At 44.5% G+C, this 23,070-nt stretch overlaps 1 protein-coding gene across 9 annotated transcripts in view; it reads right to left on the reverse strand.

Annotated features, from left to right (window-relative positions):
* LOC122562946 (tubby protein homolog) overlaps window positions 1-23,070 on the reverse strand; it is a 131,131-nt gene that overhangs the window by 99,252 nt on the left and 8,809 nt on the right. For 2 of the 9 annotated variants that reach the window (XM_087973701.1, XM_087973700.1), the window contains exon 1: window positions 4,007-4,255. The exons of the other annotated variants lie outside the window; for them this stretch is intronic. In XM_087973701.1, coding sequence (XP_087829827.1) covers window positions 4,007-4,021 — 15 coding nt within the window. In that variant the 5' untranslated portion in view covers window positions 4,022-4,255. Of the gene's footprint in view, window positions 1-4,006; window positions 4,256-23,070 lie in introns of those variants that run through there. 9 annotated transcript variants of the gene reach the window in all.

Consider the following 23,070-nt stretch of genomic DNA (forward strand, 5'->3'; position numbering starts at 1 on the left):
GGATATGGTGGACCTACCCTTTCCTTAATTACGCTCTTGCTCCTAATATACATATAAAATGCTTTGGGATTCTCCTTAATCCTACTTACCAAAGACATTTCATCAGCCTTTCAGCCAGCTGAATTCCTCTTCAAGTTCTTTTCTACTTCCTTTCAGGGTTTTATCTGATTTTAATTTCCTAATCCTTACATATTTTTCTTTATTTTTTAGACTAAACTTTCAATATCTCTTGTCATCCAGTATTCCAAATCTTACTATCCTTATGGTGACATAGAGATGTACAGCATGGAAACAGACCCTTTGGTCCAACCCGTCCATGCTGACCAGATATCCCAACCCAATCTAGTCCCACCTGCCAGCACGCGGCCCATATCCCTCCAAACCCTTCCTATTCACACACCCATCCAGATGCCTTTAAAATGTTGCAATTGTACCAGACTCCATCACTTCCTCTGGCAGCTCATTCCATACACGTACCACCCTCTGCATGAAAATGTTGCCCCTTAGGTCTTTTCTTTATCTTTCCCCTCTCACCCTAAACCTATGCCCTCTAGTTCTGGATTCCCCAACCCCAGGGAAAATACTTTGCCTATTTACCCTATCCATGCCCCTCATGATTTTGTAAACATCTATAAGGTCACCCCATTAGCCTCCGATGCTCCAGGGAAAATAGCCCTAGTCTATTCAACCTCTCCCTATAGCTCAAATCCTCCAACCCTGGCAACATCCTTGTAAATCTACTCTGAACCCTTTCAAGTTTCACAACATCTTTCCAATAGGAAGGAGACCAGAATTGCAGCAATATTCCAACAGTGGCCTAACCAATGTCCTGTACAGCTGCAGCATGACCTCCCAACTCCTGTACTCAATACTCTGACCAATAAAGGAAAGCATACCAAATGCCTTCTTCACTATCCTATCTATCTGCGATTCCACTTTCAAGGAGCTATGAACCTGCACTCCAAGGTCTCTTTGTTCAGCAACACTCCCTCGGACCTTACCATTAAATATATAAGTCCTGGTAAGATTTGCTTTACCAAAATGCAGCACCTCACATTTATCCGAATTAAACATCATCTGCCACTTATCGGCCCATTGACCCATCTGGTCAAGATCTTGTAATTCTTCGCTGTCCACTATACCTCCAATTTTGGTGTCATCTGCAAACTTACTAACTGTACCTCTTATGCTCATATCCAAATCATTTATATAAATGATGAAAAGTAGTGGACCCAGCACCGATCCTTGTGGCACTCCACTGGTCACAGGCCTCCAGTTTGAAAAACAACCCTCCACCACCACCTTCTGTCTTCTACCTTTGAGCCAGTTCTGTATCCAAATGGCTAGTTCTCCCTGTATTCCATGAGCTCTAACCTTGCTAACCTGTCTCCCATGGGGAACCTTGTTGAACGCCTTACTGAAGTCCATATAGATCACACCTACCACTCTGCCCTCATCAATCCTCTTTGTTACTTCTTCAAAAAATTCAATCAAGTTTGTGCGACATGAGCCATGTTGACTATCCCGAATCAGTCCTTGCCTTTCCAAATACATGTACATCCTGTCCCTCAGGATTCCCTCCAACAACTTTCCCACCACCAACGTCAAGCTCACTGGTCTATAGTTCCCTGGCTTGTCCTTACCACCTTTCTTAAACAGTGGCAACACGTTAGCAAACCTCCAGTCTTCTGGCACCTCACCTGTGACAATCGATGATACAAATAACTCAGTAAGAGGCCCAATAATCTCTTCTCTAGCTTCCCACAGAATTCAAGGGTATATCTGATCAGGGGTCCTGGGGATTTATCAACTTTTATGCGTTTCAAGACATCCAGCACTTCTTCCTCTGTAATATGGACATTTTACAAGATGTCACCATCCATTTCCCTACAGTCTATATCTTCCATGTCTTTTTCCACAGTAAATACTGATGCAAAATATTCATTTAGTATCTCCCCCATCTCCTGCAGCTCCACACAAAAGCCACCTTGCTGATCTTTGAGGGGCCCTATTCTCTCCCCAGTTATCCTTTTGTCCTTAATGTATTTGTAAAAACCCTTTGGATTCTTCTTAATTCTCTTTGCCAAAGCTATCTCATGTCCCCTTTTTGCCCTCCTGATTTCCCTCTTAAGTATACTCCTACTGCCTTTATACTCATCCAAGGATTCATTCGATCTATCTTGTCTATACCTGACATATGCTTCCTCCTTTTTCGTCACCAAACCCTCAACTTCTGTTGTCATCCAGCTTTCCCTATACCTAACAGCCTTGCCTCGCACCCTGACAGGAATATACTTTCTCTGGACTCTCATTATCTCATTTTTGAAGCTTCCCATTTTCCAGCCGCCCCTTTACCTGCGAACATCTGCCTCAATCAACTTTTGAAAGTTCTTGTCTAATACTTCCAAAATTGGCCTTTCTCCAATTTAGGACTTCAACTTTTAGATCTGGTCTATCCTTTTCCATCGCTAATTTACAACTAATGGAATTATGGTTGCTAGCCCCAAAGTGCTCCCCCACTGACACCTCAGTCACCTGCCCTGCCTTATTTCCCAAGAGTAGGTCAAGTTTTGCATCTTCTCTAGTAGGTACATCCACATACTGAATCAGAAACTTTTCTTGTACACACTTAACAAATTCCTCTCCATCTAAACCCTTAACGCTATGGTAGTCCCAGTCTATGTTTGCAAAGTTAAAATCCCCGACCATAACCACCCTATTATTCAGTAAGGTTTGCCAACAGAGTTAAAGTTATACAAATTCTTCTTTCTTTTGTTTGTATTTTAGCTGGATGTAAGAATAAAATGGGTTTTGCTTAAAGCGAAGTCATGTGACCAACTGAATTACTTTTGGAACACAGCACCCTTATACTTTAAATAAGATAAAGGTTAGTGTCTAGACTATCTCCTTGATATATTTGAAGAGTGTTTGGTTTGGTCCATAACATTATTTCAGTGAAGAGTCCTTTCTTATTAGACTATCTAGAGGTAGACCAAATGAGCCCTTTAGATTCCTAGCCTGAAGCAAATCTACCTTGTAATGAGCAATATTAAGAGGTTGGACAATATGATGAACAGTGATACAAACTGCTTGTGCAGGATTGGCAACTTGTTGCAAAAATATGTTCTCCTTGTATATCTTTGCCAATTACATTAGATAAATGCCTGTTTTTTTTTTATTCATTCCTATGATATGGGTGTCATTGACAAGGCTAGCACTGACATTCTAGCTCTAATTACCGTTGAGAAAGTGGCAGTGAGTAACTCGCCTGGCCTTTCTAAACGAGTAAATTGTTTTGCTGTCGGTCTGGAGTCACATATAGTCCAGACTGGGTATGGATGGCAGTCTCCTTGCCTGAAGGACATAAGTGAAAATAATGGGTGTTTACTGTAACAACATATTCTCCTCTCCCTTTCATGCTCATTTAATTTCCCCTTAAATGTTACCCCACTTTAAACTACAGGTGATTCAAACCTCTGCCATCTATATCCTAGTGTGCTCTGAGTCTTGTTCACCTATCTCCCTGTGTTTGCTGATTAATATTGTCCCTTGCACTGGCAAGGTCAGTTTTACAAAACCTCATGCATGGTTTTCAAGTACTGACGTAATATATCAATCAGTGTCATGCACTCACAGAGATTTCAGAAAAGTTAGGTTTTTCCAAAGCCCCATGCTAATTTCAAAAATTAAATTTAAAATTAATTAGAATTTTACAATAAAGCAAGTAGTGAGCAGGGGAACTGAATGTGGCTGGGACAAGGTCATTGAGTAGTGTAAGGGTTAACCATTACAACAAATTGAATCTCAATCTGCTTAGACACCAAGGTAACACTAAATCCTTCAGGCCCAACACAAAGCAACATTACGTTCTGTCTGAAAGCTTGCAGCACTGCTCATGCCAATGAAAATCAGGTTTCCATTTCCAAAACAAATATATAATTTCATTCCAAAACCCATTTTCATTCCTATGAGCTAACCACCCTCCGTCCCCCATCGACTTGCTCACCTTCTCCTCAGACATCCTCGTCAGCGGCCCACACTAGCCCCCTCCACCCTGCCGCCAGGTGCAGCTGGTTCAGCCTCTGTCAGTCCCTCAGACCCTGGCTCACAGCGAACAGTGAGGAATAAAACAGGAAAGACGTCGAACACATTCGAGTTGCCCCTCAGCAGGTGGTGAGCTAACCTGAACTTGAGTAAGCAAAGGAATCCTGGGAGAGAAGTTTGACCTCACTCACAGCATGAGCCCAGGGCCATTACTGGGGTCCTGCCAAATCACACAGTCTGTTGAAGTAAAGCTCCTCACACCCAGGGAGTGATGTGGCTGATTAACCTGACTAATCTCTATACTAATCACATCTAGGAATAGACGCATCCACTCCCCCTGCCTTCACTGTCCATTACTGTGTCTACATCGATATATCTTTAGCATCCTTACAATTCACAGCAGAATGATCTGACAGAGGCCTGTTGCTGACTTGGAAAGTAATGAATGCTGCTTAATGATAACTGTTTAGAATATTGGACTTAGGAGCAGTAATGTTTGCCTTCATCGGACGGGGTATTGAGTATAGATGCTGGCAGGTCATGTTAAAACTGTACAAGACATTGTTTCGGCCACATTTAGAATACTGTGTATAGTTCTGGTCACCAAAAGGATGTGGACGCTTTGGAGAGGGTACAAAGAAGTTTTATGAGGATGTTGCCTGGTATGGAAGAAGCTAGCCATGAAGAGAGGTTGAGTAGGTTAGGATTGTTTTCATTAGAAAAAAGGAGATTGAGGAGGGACCTGATTGAGGTCTATAAAATCATGAAGGGTACACACAGGGTAGATAGAGATAAGCATTTTCCCAGGGTGAAGGATTCAATAACGAGAGGTCATGCGTTCAAGGTGAGAGGTAAAATTTTTTAAGGGGAATACACGTGGCAAGTATTTTACACAGAGGTTGGTGGGTGTCTGGAACGCGTTGCCAGCAGGCACGGTAGATTCATTTAAGATGTGTCTGGACAGATGCACGAGTAGGTGGGGAGCAGATGCTTAGGAATTGGGCAACAGGTTTAGACAGTGGATTTGGATCGGCTCAGGCTTGGAGGGCCGAAGGACCTGTTCCTGGGCTGTAAATTTTCTTTGTTCCTTGTTCTCTAATAGATGATTTGGCCTAGCAGGGCTGGTCTATGATTCAATAAAGTCAGGGCCAATCTGGTTACAATCTCAGCTCCACTTTCCTGTTGGCACCTCCCATAATCTTCGATATCCTGTTGATCGAGAATCTGTCTGACTGCGCTTTGACTAAATTCAAACATGGTGATTTGGCAATCACCAATAAAGCTGTACAGAGTAAACTAATAGAACTGCGGGTTCCCATGTCTCTGGGTTCAGATGCACATCATCCTAGGGTCTTAAAACAGGTTGACAGTGAGTTAATAGATTTGTCAGTGTTAATTTTCCAAACACTTCTTGATTCAGGAAAGATTAATTTGAACTGGAAAGTAGAAAACACAAGCTTTTTATTCAAGATGGTAGAGAGGTAGAAATCAGAAATCTGTAGGCTAGTTAGTAGTTGTGGGAAATGTATCAGAACTGTTCGTTAAGCAGTGTACTTTTGAAAACTCAAGATAACCAGAACGAGTGAACATGGTTTGTGAAAGGGAAATCATGTTTAACTAATCTATTGGAGTTCTTTGATGGAGTAACATGTTCTGTGAGTAAAGGGGAGCCTGTAGATTTACTTGGATTTCTGGAAGATATTTGATAAAGTGTCACATCAATGGTTATTGAGCAAAATGAAAGCTCATGGTCTAGAGGTAAAATATTCACGCGGATAGGAGATTGACTGATAGAAAACAGTGAGTATGTATAAATGGATCTTTGCCTAATTGATAGGAAATGGTGAGTGGTGTCTGCAGGGGCTAGTACTGAGCCTCAATGTTTTACAATTTAAATCAGTCATTTAGATGAAGGCACATGCTAATGTCCGTACCCCCTGAACCGAGACGCCCAAGTTCATAATCCCACCTCTTCCAGAAGTGTGTAATAACAAAGATTAGAAAAATGGGTGAGGTAAATACATAGTAACAAAATTCACAGATGACACTGAGACAGATGGGAAAGTATGTTGTCTAGAAATCATAGAGCCATAAAGCACAGAAACAGACCCTCCAGTCTAACCAGTCCATGCTGAACGTCATCCCAAACTAAACTATTCCCACCTGCCTGCTCCTGACCCATATCCCACAGAACCCTTCCTATTCATGTACATATCCAAATGTCATATCACTAACAGATATCGATAGATAGATTGATTGAGTGGCAAAAATCAGGCAGATTGAGTATAATGTGGGAAAATGTGAAGTCATTAACTTTGGCAGGAAGGATGCAAAAAAAGGGCCTTACTTAAATGGAGGACGACTGCAGAACTCTAAGGTGCAGAGGTTTCAGGTGTTCTAGTGCATGAACCACAAACGTTTGTCGACAGGTACTGCATTTAATCAAGGAGGTTAATGAAATTCGGTTATTTATTATGAGAGGAATCACACATAAAAGTGAAAATGTTGTGCTTTCGTTGCACCTAGCATTGGTGAAACCGCATCTAAAACAGTGTTTGCAGTTTTGGTGTTCTTATTTGAAGAAGGATGTGAATGTATTGAAGAAAATGCAGAGATGGCTTACGAGATTGATACCTGGAATGAATGGATTACTTTGCGAGGAAACGTTGGACAGACTGAACTTGTGTCCACTGGAGATGAGAAGAGTTTGATGTGGCTTGATGGAAATATGTACAACCCTGGTCTTGATAAGGTGGATGTGAAAAGGCTGTTTCCTCTTGTGGGCCAATCCAGACCGCAGGGCCACTGTTTTAAAATCTGACCATTTAGGTCAGAAATGAGACGAACTTGAAAGGGTTCAGAAAAGATTTACAAGGATGTTGCCAGGGTTGGAGGATCTGAGCTACAGGGAGAGGCTGAACAGGCTGGGGCTGTTTTCCCTGGAGCGTCGGAGGTTTAGGGGTGACCTTATAGAGGTTTACAAAATTATGAGGGGCATGGAAAGGATAAATAGACAAAGTCTTTTCCCTGGGAGCAGGGAGTCCAGAACTAGAGGGCATAGGTTTAGGGTGAGAGGGGAAAGATATAAAAGAGACCTAAGGGGCAACTTTTTCATGCAGAGGGTGGTATGTGTATGGAATGAACTGCCAGAGGATGTGGTGGAGGCTGGTACAATTTCAACATTTAAGAGGCATTTGGATGGGTATATGAATAGGAAGGGTTTGGAGAGATATGGGCCAGGTGCGGGCAGGTGGGACTAGATTGGGTTGGGATATCTGGTCGGCATGGACGGGTTGGACCGAAGGGTCTGTTTCCATGCTGTACATCTCTATGACTCTAATTCCTTCCTCTCTGAAACTTGTGTAACTTTAAAACTGTCTCTCTCAAAAAGGCGATAGGTGAGGGACACAAATTATTTTTAAGGCAGATGTTGATAGATTCATGTAAGGCAGTGGGAGTCAACAATTATTGGGGTGAGATGGGAATATGGAATTTGAAATACAAACAGATCAGCCCATGATTTTGGACAATGGTGGAACTGGGATGAGGGGCCAAATGATCTATTTCTGCTCCTATTTCATATGCTGGGATGTTCATTTTATGTTATATCTTTGAAGTGGCTCCTTATCAAAAGCCTTTTGGAAATTGAAGTACACCTTATCCACAACTTCTCCTTTATTCACCTGATTTGTTACTGCTCATATCATGACCGGAAAGTATTTTTAACCGATCTGTTTGTAGCCAATGCCAACCCTGTGGAGCACTGTGTGTGCATGTGCACAGTCAATGTGTTGCTGCTCAACTCACACCCACTGGGGTCAGAGAAATAGATATACATCTGGGAGGAATAGTGCTTGGAAGAAAATTCAGAGAGCAATTACTACAACAATTGAACGTTTGATTTGAAAACATACCTGAGTCCAGGAAAATAGCTGTGTAACAGATGCAAGGGTATGCTGGGGTATAGTCTCTGAAAGCACCATCCTGCAGAATGGAATATGTGAAGGCTGGTTTCTGAGTGAGGGTTTGCTCCCCACACCCTTACCTTGGGGCCATACGTATCTCACATGGATCCCAGTATCTGGTCCCACGTGCCCTTTTAAAATCCGCCCACCTCTGTTCCGGCACAGTTGGAAATATGAAAATCAGAGCAAAGACCTCTTTGTAAACCACTTTCTTGATATATCCTGCCACCTTCAAAGATCAATGCACTTGCACCCCTGAGCCCCTCAGTTTCTGCCCATCTTTAGAAAACAGCGTCACAAAGTCCAGCATTACCACTCCTTAACCCTGCTGCCCCAAAACATCACATCACATTTCTCTTTATTCAAATCAATCTGCTATTTGTCCACCCATTCTGCTGCACCAGCTAAATCACATTGCAAGCAATTTGTCTCATCTATATTGTTGGTATTGTCAGCAAATGTTAAAATTCCACAATCTAAATTATTTCTAGATTGTACTGAAAAGCCATGTCCCTGACCTTGACCCTTGGGGAACACCCACGTAGCACCAACCTTCAGTCCAAAAAGCAAGCCATCTACAGTGGCTCACTGTTTTCCATCCTTAAACCAATTTTTGAAATCTAATTAGAGACTGACCTTCCTATTTCACGAACCTCAATTTTGCCATACAGTCTTTTACGTGGTAGTCAATCAAATATTTTCTTGAAATCCAAATAAACAGAATCTACCACATTTCCCACATCAATCTTTTCTGTTGCATAAAAAACATCAATAGATGAATTAAAGACAATTACAAATCCACCTTGACTCTTCCTTGACTAACTCAAATCTGTCCAAGTTCTTTCTGTTGATACTTCTCCCCTGATTATTGGTTCTCAAATGTTACACATTATTGCTCTTTGACTGTGAGTTCATTAACAGACTGTTTTAGTATGACTTATAAATGACAAACAACAGGGAACAATGTGGATTTGAAAGCAATGCTTCCTGAAAGACTGATTTAGTTAGTGAAAACTATTCTTCACCGTTGCCAAGCCACTAACTTGTATATAAGGCAAAATAAATACATAGTGAAACCAGCCTTGGAATATTGTGATAGATCACTCTGTTAAAACTGAGGTCACCCTGATTCATCCTCATTTTTCATGTGAACGTACTTGACAATTTCCCGAAGGAATAGGTTGAACGGATGGCAAAACTACTGTCATATCATGGGATTTCACATAAAGAGAAAAACAAAATAATTATGTCACTAGAAACATCTTTAGCTCATAGGTTGAAATGTATCCAACTTGTTACATTTTCATTGCTATGATTCCAGCTGTTGGCAACACTGGACAAGTCAGATTGCAGAGCAGGACTAGGTTAGATTGTTTGTTTAATTGTTCTTTTTGCTTACTGTGGATGTTAGTCACGAAAAGAGGCTGTCTATGTACATTTTTCCAAGCGAACATGAGTTTATTAAACAAAGGGGAAACTATATATGATGTACTAGACAAAACTACCAGAATAATCCCATCTCAAACATCAGAAAGAAAATATATATCCCTTTCCTCCCAACAATATATTTAGATATTCAAGCCACAGTGAATAGTCACCCCTATCTTCAAGCTAAAGCCTCTTGCTCATAGGGCTCAATTGTAATCACTTTCCTCATGGCAAATATCCACTCAATGCTATTTTCATCAGTTAATACTTCCCCCTGAGACCCCTAAACATACTGCAACTCAGCTCACTATTAACATGGGCTCCCTAACTCATGTCTTCAACAGCCTTGTGGGATTTGTTCCTCAGACATGCCCACAGCCATCTGTGCCTGGTACGTTCTCCCATTGACTTCGATGTATCTCAGGACTTCTCCCCCACCCTGACTGCTGGGGCAACAGCACTTCAGCTCTTCTCTGCTTGATTCTAGTTCTGCTTCCTTCTCCCTCTCTCTGTGAGTCACAAAACGCCAGTCAACACTGCCAATGATCCTTCCAGGTAACATGCTGGTTATGTAACTAAATTTGCTGTTTAAAATAATATCCTGACACTTTGATAATAAAAAGCTTGACTTTCACAGAACTGAATATTAGATTAGATTTTTTTTTGATTAGATTACATTACAGTGTGGAAACAGGCCCTTCGGCCCAACAAGTCCACACCGACCCAGTCGGGGCGCAACCCACCCATACCCCTACATTTACCCCATACCTAACACTACGGGCAATTTAGCATGGCCAATTCACCTGGCCTGCACATCTTTGGACTGTGGGAGGAAACCCACGCAGACACAGGGAGAACGTGCAAACTCCACACAGTTGCCTGAGGCGGGAATTGAACCCGGGTCTCTGGCGCTGTGAGGCAACAGTGCTAACCACTGTGCCACCGTGCCGCCCACAAGATTCAGTTTTCCTCCACTTTACAACTCAAGTTAACTAATAACGCTAATTTTATAAATCTTCATCACGTTATATATAGTTATAAAAATATAACTGTACAAACTAGGCCAATAAACATTTCTTAACTAGAATGTTCACCCTTCTGTATTGAGACTTCTAAATTTAATTTTGCTCTTTAAAAATAATATTTTGTCCTGGAGTTTTCCTCCTGCAAAAGACAATTTTAAATTATTGCAAAATGTGAATTGTTTTTGAACACGAATCAAAAGCCTGCACTGTTTCACAGAAAAGCTGACCTAAACTGGACAAGCATCAAAGGTTTCAGTGGCAGAGTCACTTACTCAGACAGTCTGGTTTGAAGAATGTCTTAAGAGAGGAGTCAGATGGAGTGAGAAATGGGCATAGGCCAGAAATCCTGCAACTTGTGGTACGGACAGCTAAACACAGACAGAAAGAGCGAGGGTGATGCGAGTTGGAGATATACAAGTAATTGACCTTGCTTGAACAAGTAGGACCTTAAGGAAGGGATTGGGAGCCGTGGGGCCATGAGCGAACATGAAGATGAGAATTATAAACTAGAGACTTGGATGGGGTTGGCCCTGAAAACTTACCTCACCAGCTGGCACATTGGTTTGCTGTTTTCCAGGATCAACAGCTAAAGGGTCATCTACCCAGAGGGAGACAGTGCCCCGGTAGCAGCCTGGGGCTGGGAGGGAGTTTGAGAGGATATGTGCTCGAGGTCAGCTTAAAGGTCCACCCTAGGAGCCAGGCTGGTGAGGGTATAGCTAATTTAAAATGGAGAGAGTAGATACCAGGGCTCACCCGCATTCTCTCAGTGCAGACTGTTGCTCAGTTGGAGTCACAGGGCCTTGTATTGGCTCTCCAGCTTTAAGAGCTTCCTCACAGCATCAGGCACCTGGGTTCGATTCCAGCCTCGGGTGACTATCTGTGTGGAGTTTGCACATTCTCCCCATGTCGGCATGGGTTTCCGCCCGCAGTGCAGGTTAGGTGGATTGGCCATGCTAAATGTGGGGTTACAGCGATGGGGTGGGGTGCCTTTTGGAGGGTGAGTGCAGATTTGATGGGCCGAATAGTCTCTGTCTGGACTATACAGATTCCATGATTCTATGAGATCAGATAGTAACTGGGGAGCTGGGGCGGAGTTGTTGACAAAGTGAAGAAGAAGTTTGTTACACATGTGAAGACCATGGTTTCAATCTCACAATGCTCAGCTCGACCAAGGCTGGATGTTAGAAAGGTGGCCTGTAAACACCAAGGCAAGGGGGGCGGGGGGGGGGGGTTCCTCTGAGATAGAATCCCTACAGTGTGGAAACAGACCATTTGGCCCAACAAATCCATCCTGACCCTCTGAACAGTATCCCACCTGACCCTACTGTTTGCCTACTACTCTACCTGATTAAAGCACCTAGCCTACACATCCCGGAAAATTATGGACAATTTAGATTAGATTAGATTAGATTACTTACAGTGTGGAAACAGGCCCTTCGGCCCAACAACTCCACACCGACCCGCTGAAGTGCAACCCACCCAGACTCATTCTCCTACATTTACCCCTTCGCCTAACACAACAGGCAATTTAGCATGGCTAATCCACTTGACCTGCTCATCCTTGGATTGTGGGAGGAAAGCAGAGCACCCAGAGGAAACCCAAGCAGACATGGGGAGAATGTGCAAACTCCACACAGACAGTCACCTGAGGCTGGAATTGAACCCAGGTCCCTGGTACTGTGAGACAGCAGTGCTAACCACTGAGCCACCGTGCTGTCCTACACTCAGCCACCATGTTGCCCTGCAGTGAGCCACCGTACCGATGTGGAAGTAATTGATCTTGAGTCCGTAAATGCTATGGCTATTCAGTGATTCATAGATTCATACAGTGCAGAAAAGGCCCTTTGGCCCATCAAGTCTGCACTGACAATAACAACCACTAAATGTGCGCTAATCCCAATTTCCTGCACTTGTCCTTGAATGTTATGATATCTGAAGCACTCACCCAAATATTTTTTAAAGGTTGTAAGATTTCCAGACTCCACTACCTTCATGGGCAGTGAATTCCAGATTCCCACCATCCTCTGAGTGAAAATGTTTTTTATCTCAAATTCCCTCTGAATCTCCTGCCCCTTACCCTAAAACTATGCGCTCTTGTGATTAACCCCTTAACCAAAGGGAAAAGCTGCTCTCTGTTCACTCCATCCATCCTCCTCACAATCTTATAATCAGTCTAGCTCTGTTGGCTGGATTGTCGGTTTACAGAGCAGCATGAAACCAACAGCGTGGGTTCAATTCTTGTCACCGGTTTGTGGTTACCATGAAGGACTCTCCTTCTCAACCTCTCCCCTCTTTTGAGGTTTGGTGGCCCTCAGGTTAAATCACCACCAGTCACCTCGCTCTAATGAGAGCAGCCCCTATGGTCTGGTAACGCTATGGTGACACAACTCCTCACAATCTTATACAGCTCAATAACGTCACCACTTGGTCTTCTCTGTTCTAAAGAAAACAATTCAAGCCTATCTAGCCTCTCCGTATACCTTAATTTCTCCATCCCAGGTGACATTGGAGTCAACTTCCTCTGTACCCCCTTCCAGTGCTACTTCCTGTAGGAAGGTGACTGAAACTGCCCACAGTACTCCAGCTGTTGGCCTGACTGATGATGTGTACAACTCCAACATTACCACCTTGTCCTTAAACTCCATGTTACGACTGATGAAAGTAAGTGCCCCACATGCCTGCTTAACTATCCGATTCATGTGCTCTACTGTCAATAATTACCTTAAGATCCCTCTATTCCTCTGAGCTACCCAGTGCCCTCCCATTCATTAAATATTCCTTCATCTTGTTTTTTTCTTCCAAAGTGCATCACCTCATACATATCAGGGTTAAAAACCATCTTCCACTGGTCTGCCCGTCTGACCAACCCACGTAAATCTTCCTGTAAACCTACAAACATTCATCTCAATGGGATGAAGGGTTTCTAAACCCCAGTCCCAAACAATTAATCTATCAAATACATTCCATTTGAAGAACCATAACTTTATTTCGGGGAAGCGATGGCGTAATGATATTATCATGACATTACTAATCCAAAATGTCAGTCATGTTCTGGGAACAGGGTTTGAATCTTGCCTTTAAAGATGGAGGAATTTGAATTTAATGGAAGTCTAGAATTAAGAGCCTAATGATGATTATAAAATGACAGTTGATTGTTGGAAACACCTATCTGGGTCATTGATGCCTTTAGGGAAGGAAACCTGACCTGGACTGGTCTACATGTGACCCCAGACTCACAGCAATGCCCTCTGGGTAATAACACATGGACAGTAAATGCTGGCCCAGCCAGTAATGTCCAAAAATAAAAACAAAAAAGGAGAGCAGTTTAAAGTTGGGTTTTAGATCATGGGAAACCTCTCAGAATCTAGAATTTCAGATAAAGTAGCTCAGTACTTTAAACTCCATTCGTCTATTAGGGTGAAGCATGGGTTGGTTGGAGTCAAACTGTGGTTTCATAATTTAAAATTCTGGTGAAGTTGGCAGCAGAGTAAGCTGTCCCAGCTGGAGCACCAACACTCGCCAGCAACTCTTCCTCTTCCTGCAGTTTTTCTTCACCCACCCCCCCAACTTTCAACTTCTTAAAGTACCCTGCCTGGAGGGGATGGAGAACACAGTCTAGAACCAGCCTGCTGCAGGATGTGAGTCGTGACTGGAGCCTGGAGCGGGAGCAGAGTGAGCACAGGCCGGAGCCCGGAGCGGGAGCAGAGCGAGCACAGGCTGGAGCTCGGAGCGGGAGCAGAGCGAGCACAGGCCGGAGCTCGGAGCGGGAGCAGAGTGAGCACAGGCCGGAGCCCGGAGCGGGAGCAGAGCGAGCACAGGCCGGAGCCCGGAGCGGGAGCAGAGCGAGCACAGGCCGGAGCCCGGAGCGGGAGCAGAGCGAGCATAGGCCGGAGCCCGGAGCGGGAGCAGAGCGAGCATAGGCCGGAGCCCGGAGCGGGAGCAGAGCGAGCACAGGCCGGAGCCCGGAGCGGGAGCAGAGTGAGCACAGGCTGGAGTAGAAGCAGAGAAAGCAAAAGCTGGTGCCCAGAGCAGGAGCAGAGAAAGCACAGGCCGGAGCCTGGAGCTGGAGCAGAGTGAGCACAGGCCGGAGCCCGGAGTGGGAGCAGAGTGAGCACAAGCTGGAGCCTGGAGGTGAAGCAGAGTGAACACAGGCCGGTGCCTGGAGTGGGAGCTGAGTGAGCACAGGCCGGAGCCTGGAGCTGGAGCAGAGTGAACACAGGCTGGAGCCCAGAGAGGGAGCAGAGAGAGCACAGGCTGGAGCCCGGAGAGGGTGCAGAGCGAGCCCAAGCCAGAGCCTGGAGCTGGAGTAGAATGAGCACAGAAAGGAAAAGCTGGTGTCCAGAGCAGGAGCAGAGAAAGCACAGGCCGGAGCCTGGAGCTGGAGCAGAGTGAACACAGTCCGGAGCCTGGAGTGGGAGCAGAGCGAACACAGGCTGGAGCCCGGAGTGGGAGCAGAGTGAACACAGGCCGGAGCCCGGAGTGGGAGCAGAGTGAGCACAGGCCGGAGCCCGGAGTGGGAGCAGAGTGAGCACAGGCTGGAGCCCGGAGTGGGAGCAGAGTGAGCACAGGCCAGAGCCTGGAGTAGGAGCAGAGCGAGCACAGTCTTAAGCCTGGAATGTGAAGATAGTGAGCACAGGCCAAAGCCCGGAGCAGGGGCAGTGCAAGCACAGCCTGGAGCAGAAGCAGAGCGAGCACAGGCCGGAGCCTGGAGTGGGAGCAGAATTAGTACAGGCCGGAGCCTCGAGTGGGAGCAGAACGAGTACGGGCTAGCCAGGGGGACAAATCCTGGAGGTGAGTATGGGACTGAGGCAGCAAGGCCTCGTGTTCTGAAGCCCAGCAGGACAGACTCAGTGGAAGAGTACTATCACTTGAGTTCTCTGAAGACACTTCTTATTCTCATTCTGGACTTTAAACCTCTGTATTCCCATGTTTGCCTATTTTTCATTTACGATTTCTATTCTGTAACAACACTTGTATCTGTACTGAGGTACCCTGTACCTAAGGTGGCACCGAGAGGCAATATTACAAACATTTCATTGCACCCATTCAAGTGCATGTCATAATAAAGACCATTCTATTTTATTCTGAAAGGCTCTTTCAAAAAGAACACTGATTAAATATATCGGATGTACGCAGACATGCTTTCAATGCAGTACTGACAGAGTGCTGTTTTGTCAGAGAGTCTGTCTCAATGAGGCATTAGACCAAGGCCCATATGAGATCCCATTGCATTATTTAAAGAAGTTCTCACCAATGGTTAGTCCATGAGCACTAATGGTGATGTGAAATTGTCTCAAACCATGGTAACCGTAACATTAAAACATTTTGAAATATAACGGGAGATTTTTCCCTTTTGAATCAAGGCCCATTAGCTCTGCCTCCACTTGCTTTCCAGTTGGACCCCTTCATCAAATGGGCACACGAGAAGCAATCCTCCGGACCCTGGTATACAACTAATTTCTTTAATCTTTACCCAGAGTCTCCACTGGGCTCCATATAACCAGAGTTACTTGGTTCCTGCTTTGAGCTCAACTCCCAACTGCCCTCTGAAGTGGCATTCTCTCTGATTGTGTCAAAAACAGCAGCAGCAGAAGATCGACCATCACAAGTTGTTGGAGTGGGCAGCTCAAGATGGGCAACAAATGCCCGCTCCAATCAACATGAGAATATTGCAAACAGAGATAATATTGAAGGAACGGAAATCGGAAATGGTCGGCCTTTGACCATCAGTGTTTTTGCGACTGAGAATTACACTCTGTACAGTAAGAAACACAGAAAGGGTGGCTCAATGGTTAGCACTGCTGCCTCACAGTGTCAGGGACCTGGGTTCGATTCCAGCCTCAGGTGACTGTCTGGCGTTTAGACATTGTCTGCGTGGGTTTGCTCCAACACATGGGTTCGGTGAATGGGCCATGCTAAATTGCTCATTGTGTTCAGGGATGTGTAGGCTAGATGCATTAGTCAGGAGAAATGTGGAGCAAAAGGGAATGGGTCTGGGTGGGATACTCTTCAGAGGGTCAGTGTTGGGCCTGTTTCTACATTGTATGGATTCTAATGGTAGAGTAAGTAATCAGAAATATTGATTAAAATGGTGTTTATTACAGGGTACTATTGAGTAAAGAGGGTTTGCTATAGTTTACAGGACTTTAATGACCCCTTGGTTGGAACTGTGTTAAATTTTGGTTTCCCTACCTAATGATAAGTATATGTGTCCTAGAGAGAGTTTAAGAAGGTTTGTTAGATGGATTGCTGGGATGACAGGGCTGTCTATGAGGACAGATGGAATCTCTGCAGTTTCAAAGACTGGAAGGTAATCTCATTGAAAGGGGTTTGTCAGCTTTACACTGATGGATTGTTTTCTCTGGCCTGGAGAGTCTAGAAGTAAGGACATAGCCTCAGAATAAGACTATCTCAGACTGTGATGAAAAAGTAGCTGGAGAAATGTGAATCATTTAGAATTCTCCTCCAAGGTGGGTTGAGAATGTTCAGTCACTGAGTTTATTTAAGGTCAAGAGAGACAGATTTTTGGATGCTAAGGAAATCAAGGAACCTAGGGATTGGGTGGAAAAGTGAAGTTGATTTTGAAGATCAGATATTCAATGACAAAGTGAAGTGATCCCTCCAGCTTCCATGGCTTAGGTTCTTACATTAGATTGTGAGGTCATTTTCAGTCGACCTCATTTTCTAGTGAGCAGTTCACATCAGCACAGAGGGACTGCAAAGCTGAGGGTTTTATACTTCTCTGAGAGTTTCACGTGAATTGCCAAATCCAAAAGTACAGGAGCCCACCAGCTGAGTCGCTGCATGCCACAAGTCATGCACAATGGCCCTGGGCCATTCCCAATTTAAAACCTTGTGTGATTCTTCCCTGGCCCCTCCAGTGAAATCCCAGGACATCAATCAGAATCCCATGACTCAGCCCAGCTCATTTACAGCAATCTGTGTGCCAGACCAGTACAGGGCCCACCATGTTCCAGAGAATGGCTTACAGACATGTGTGATCCAGATTTCCATTGAGATTGGGCCTGTGCACACAGCTTGGCCACAAACCAACACAGACACAGAGGCACAGGATCAGGGAATGGATACAGCACAAATGGAGGCCATTCGTCCCATACATTTACCAGGATGAACACATTTGCAACACTAAGCCATTGAACATTTGTAACATTGAAAAGGACCATTCAACCATTATCTGCATGACAGCTTCCTGCTCAAACGTTTTAGATAAGACCACTCTCACTAGTTCTTTCCTTTTAGTCCTGAAATTGTTTCTCTTCAAGTGCTTATCCATTTCCATTTTGACAGTCGTGGCTGAATCTACAACGCTCTTTCAGGTAGTATATTCCAGACTGGAGGGACTTCCGACATAGAACTGAATTTTTGTTATGGTCTCATTTTCCCTCATGCTAACCAGTTTATATTCTGTGTCCTTGATTATTGAGCCAATGGAATCTGTTTCTACCTGGTAATTCTAACAAGCCCCATCATGATTTTGAAGAGTGAGGAAATCTCCCCTCAACCTTCTGTTCTCTGAGGAAAGGACCCTCACCTTCTCCAATCTATCCTTGGGATGGAGGTCCCTTATCCATGCAACCATCCTCAGGAACTTTATCTGCATCTTTTCTATTGCCTTCCTAAAGTGTGGTGACCCGTCCTGGGCACAATATGTAGAATTCTCTCACAGGCTTCTGTACGTTATCAGTGAGACCCAATACACTTACCAGGAGTCAGACTGGCAGATTTATTTCCGCAGTGGTGCCCTCCTAACTGGCTGTCTCCAAGCTCACTGACCAATAAACTTCTGAGAATCGATGGCTTAAAAGCCTTTGGGAAGTGTTGGTATTACTGAGCCAGGTCAGGGACAGAGTGGGTATCCTCAGGCAGACTTAAGATTGTATTTCAGAGGAGCCAAGACAGTTAGCTCATTGAAGAAATGGGCACAGACCTCTCTTTAATCTTTTCATTCCACGGCATGAGGTGAATTGTCAGTGGGCCCTTTAAGCTGCCTCTAAGTGGAGCCTTAAATTTTCACTTTGGCTGCACCCCACTGTCACACTGCTCTGCTTCTCTTCCAACCCATGCCCCCGTCAATGCTGAACCAACGCTTTATAAGGGCTCAGCCAGACTCCCTTGTTTTTGTGGACTCTGCCCCTGATTATTCAGCCCAGGCTCCCATATGACTTTTTAACCAAGACCTCAGCCCACCCTTTCACCTTCAATGATCTGGGAGCCTATCATTTGGTACAATATGTTAAATGACCTTTGGAAGTTTGTATATACATCAAGCATAATACCTACATCGACCCTCATTTTTCACTTCATGGACAAATAAATTGGATAGCATGATCTATCTTTAAGAAAATTACACTGGCTTTCCTTAAGTAATCCACATTTGTCCCAATGATTGTGCACACAAATACAAATACTCACACACACACATGCACACACAAACCCCAACCCTATCATGCACACTCACACACATTCATCCATATATATGCACACACAGACACAAGCACTCACACACACGTGCACACATGCTTACACGCATATGCACAATGTTCTCACATGCACAAACACTCACACTTGTACACACAAACTTTCAATCTCACATAAACACAATTTCATACACACATGCAAACACAAACTCATACACACACACAAAAACTCACAAAGCACACATAAATGATTTCTCACACGCAAACACTCTCTCACATTCACATACATGCACTCACAAATTCTCACATACTTCCAAAGAGAAAAACACGCACACAAACACTCTCACACACGTGTTCACACAAACACACAAACAATCTCTCTCACACACAAACACACACAGGCACACACACAGGCACATGGATACACAAACATGATTTCACACGTATGTGTACACACATCACACATATCCCCACATATAAACACTCCCTCACATACAGGTGCACACACAAAAACATAGACATACAAAAATGTTCTCTCACATATGCTTGCATGTACATATGCACACTTACACAAGCACACTCAGCAAACCACTTATGTGCTCACTTGCATATACAAGGTATCACCCAAAAATGCATGCTTGCTCATGTACACATTAACATTTGAATACACTGGCATTTGGGAGGAGTGGTGGAGACCCCAGAAAGGAGTAAAATTCTCGCAGGAGCGAAGTTGCTGGGCCTGAGGGCAGGGTTCAAATGTTCCACGAGGTAAACTGCTTCTTTGACAAAGCTTTTGGATTTCTGTTCTAAAATATCTCCGCTCATCAGTGTCAAATTTAGTTTGACAATACCTCTCGCTTATTAACATTCAAGATGCTATATGAATGCAAGTTCAAACAATCTGCCAAATGGATTGCATAATAAGGATGAGTAGTTAATGGTTCTCCAGATTTTGGGTTTGCGGTGTTATGTGCTGAAGCGACAGTCTGCCTCAGGATTGCTGACTCAGGAACTGCAGTGTTGTGCCATTGGCTGCTGCCCCTGATTGCCCCCTGGTGGTTCTGCTGGGAATTGCATGTGAGAGCCAAGAGCTGCTGAGAATTGGATGAGGGTCAGGCTTGGGTCTGAGTGATGGCTTGCCAGCAACCATCATCTCAGCTCCCATATTTAAAATGGCCAGTTAGATTAGCAACCAGTCTGGAAATGTACGGCAGAAATTTCATAAATGGAACAATTCAGAATGGAGGCCGGAGGCCTGAGAGAGTTACCTGCCTGTAGAGGGAGCAAAGATCAAATGAGAGGTTGATAAGTTATTAGATCATAAGACTATAACAGGTAGGAGCAGAGTTAGGCCAGTTGGCCCATCAAATCTGCTTTGCCATTCGATCAGCGCCTTCTCCCCTTTGATTTCTTTACTAATCAATCTCTTTCTCAAATATACTCAGTGATTTGGCCTCCACAGCCTTTTACAACAATAAGTTCCACAGTGCGGCGCAGTGTCTCAGTGGTTAGCATTGCTGTCTCACAGCACCAGGGAACTAGGCGTCTACGTGGATTCCTCTAGGTGCTCTGGTTTCTTCCCACAGTCCAACGATGTGCAGGTTAGGTAGATTGACCATCTTAAATTGCCCATTGTCCAGGGACATGCAGGCTCGATAGATTGGTAATGGGAAAATGCAAGGTTACAGGGATAGGGTAGGGGGGTGAGTCTGAGTGGAATGGTCTTGTGGAGGGTCAGTGTGGATTCGAAGGGCCAAATGGCCTGCTTCCACATTGTGGGGATTCTATGATTCACAAATTCCCCACCAGGTGTCTGAAGAAATTCCTCTTCATCTCAGTTCTAAAAGTTGTCCCTTCATTCTGAGGCTGTGCCTTGGGTCCTGGTCTCTCCTAATGCTGGAAACATCTTCTCCACATCCACACTATCCAGGCCTCTTAATATTCTGTAGGTTTCAATCAGATTCCCCCTGCACTCCATCCTTCTAAAGTGTATCAAGTACAACCTAGAATCCTCAACCACTCCACATATGACAAGCCCTTCACCCCTGGTTCCATTCACCAGCGGAGAGTTAGATTAGATTACTTACAGTGTGGAAACAGGCCCTTCGGCCCAACAAGTCCACACCAACCCGCCGAAGCGCAACCCACCCACTCCCCTACATTTACCTAATACTGCGGGCAATTTAGCACGGCCAATTCACCTGGCCTGCACACCTTTGGACTGTGGGAGGAAACCGGAGCACCCGGAGGAAACCCACGCAGACACGGGGAGAATGTGCAAACTCCACACAGTCAATCGCCTGAGTCGGGAATTGAACCCGGGTCTCTGGCGCTGTGAGGCAACAGTGCTAAACACTGTGCCACTGTGCCGTCCATTATAGTGTGGATTTGTTGGGCCAAATGGCCTGTTTCCACTCTGTAGGGATGCTGTGATTCTTGTAAGCCTCCTCTGGACCCCCTCCAACATCAGCACATCCTTTCTTAGATGTGGGACCTAAAACTGCTCACAAAATTCCAAATACTGTCTGACCAGAGCCTTATACAGCCTCAGCAGTACCTCCCTGCTCTTGTATTCCAGCCCTCTTGAAATGAAAGCTAACGTTTCACTTGCCTCCCCAACTGCCAACTGAACGTGTAAGTTAACCTTCGGAGAATCCTGAAATAGGACTCCCTTGTCCCTTTGTGGACAGATTTCTGAGGCATTTCCCTATTTAGAAAATAGTCTGTGCCCCTATTCTTCCTACTAAAGTGCGTAACCTTACACTTTCCCACATTGTATTCCCTCTGCCTACTCTCCTAACCTGTCAGGTGCTTCTGCAGCCTCCCTGCTACCTCAACACTACCTGGCCCTCCAGCTATCTTTGTGTCATCTGCAACCTTAGCAACAAAGCCCTGTATAATGTGAATAGATTTGGTCGCCATATTGGCTCCTGCGGAACTCCACTACAGCACCAACTACCATCCTGAAAAAGATCACTTTATCCCTTTTCTCCACCTTTTGCCAGTCAGCCGATTCTCCAACCATCCTCATCTGTCCTTGCCTTGTCCAGGCACCTAATCTAAGAGGTGTAACTGAAATACACTGACTTGTCAAGGACGTATTGAAAACCTTTTATACCCAGCCTCAATTTATATAGATTGTCCTAGATATTTCAGTGTGGCGAGCAGGGAGTGAGGGGCTGTGGGTATTGTTTTTGCCTCTGAGCCAGAAGCTCAGGGTTTGGGTCCCATACTAGGGCTTGATGGACAAGATGTTGCAGTCATTAAGCAGTCCAACAGGTAGGGGATGAAATTGTAAATCCTTCCAACACACGCCAAAGTTAGAGAGGGAGAGATTCCTGATCAGCCAAATGACGAGGGAAAAAAATTAGAATCTCTCCAACCCTAATTATAAGAGTCAAAGAGTGTGGTGTTGGAAAAGCACAGCCAGTCAGGCAGCATCCAAAGGAGCAGGGAATCAACATTTCGAGCATAAGCTCTTCATCAGGAATGTGGCTATGAAGAGCTTATGCTCGAAGCTTTGACTCTCCTGCTCCTCGGATGCTGCCTGACTGTCTGTGTTTTTTTAGCCATCACACTTTTTGACTCTGAACTCCAGCATCTGCAGTCCTCACTTTCTCCTAGCTCTAGCTGTAACCCCAGACAATAACATGCAAATAGATGTGAAGGTTCCCATGGCAGCTTAGAGTCTTTGAGTGAACTGGAAGATATCAGCATCACTGAGGGAGTGCTGCACTGTCAGAGGAGCTGTCTTTTGAGTGGATATCAAATCAAGGCCCATTTCAACTTGGTGTAAAAAATCCCACAGCACTATCTGAAGACGACCAGGGGAAGGTGCTGTCTGTTAAGATAAAATATTAGAGCATAAAAGGTCAAGGGGCAAGTTAGTGAGGGTGTTCAAAATTAAGAGAGGTTTTTGCAGAGTATATCAGGAGGAATCATTTCCCTTGACAAGGAACATTAATTTAAAACTATTTAGTGCAGAAATGCGCACAATTTCTTTTAATGCTGTAACTCTTTTTAATGGTTGACCATTCATATAGTTATGGACCAGACCAAACCTCCTCAAAATAGTCAGAAGATAGTGTAGACTTTAACTTTACTCATTTTAAAGATAATATGAGGTATTACATTCCAGATGCAATTTAAAGCAAAATACTCGTTATTCAT

Source organism: Chiloscyllium plagiosum, unplaced genomic scaffold, assembly GCF_037043375.1.
Source record: "Chiloscyllium plagiosum isolate Xiang-an unplaced genomic scaffold, Cpla_swu_hap1 HiC_scaffold_26, whole genome shotgun sequence".
NCBI classification, from domain to species: Eukaryota; Metazoa; Chordata; class Chondrichthyes; order Orectolobiformes; family Hemiscylliidae; genus Chiloscyllium; species Chiloscyllium plagiosum.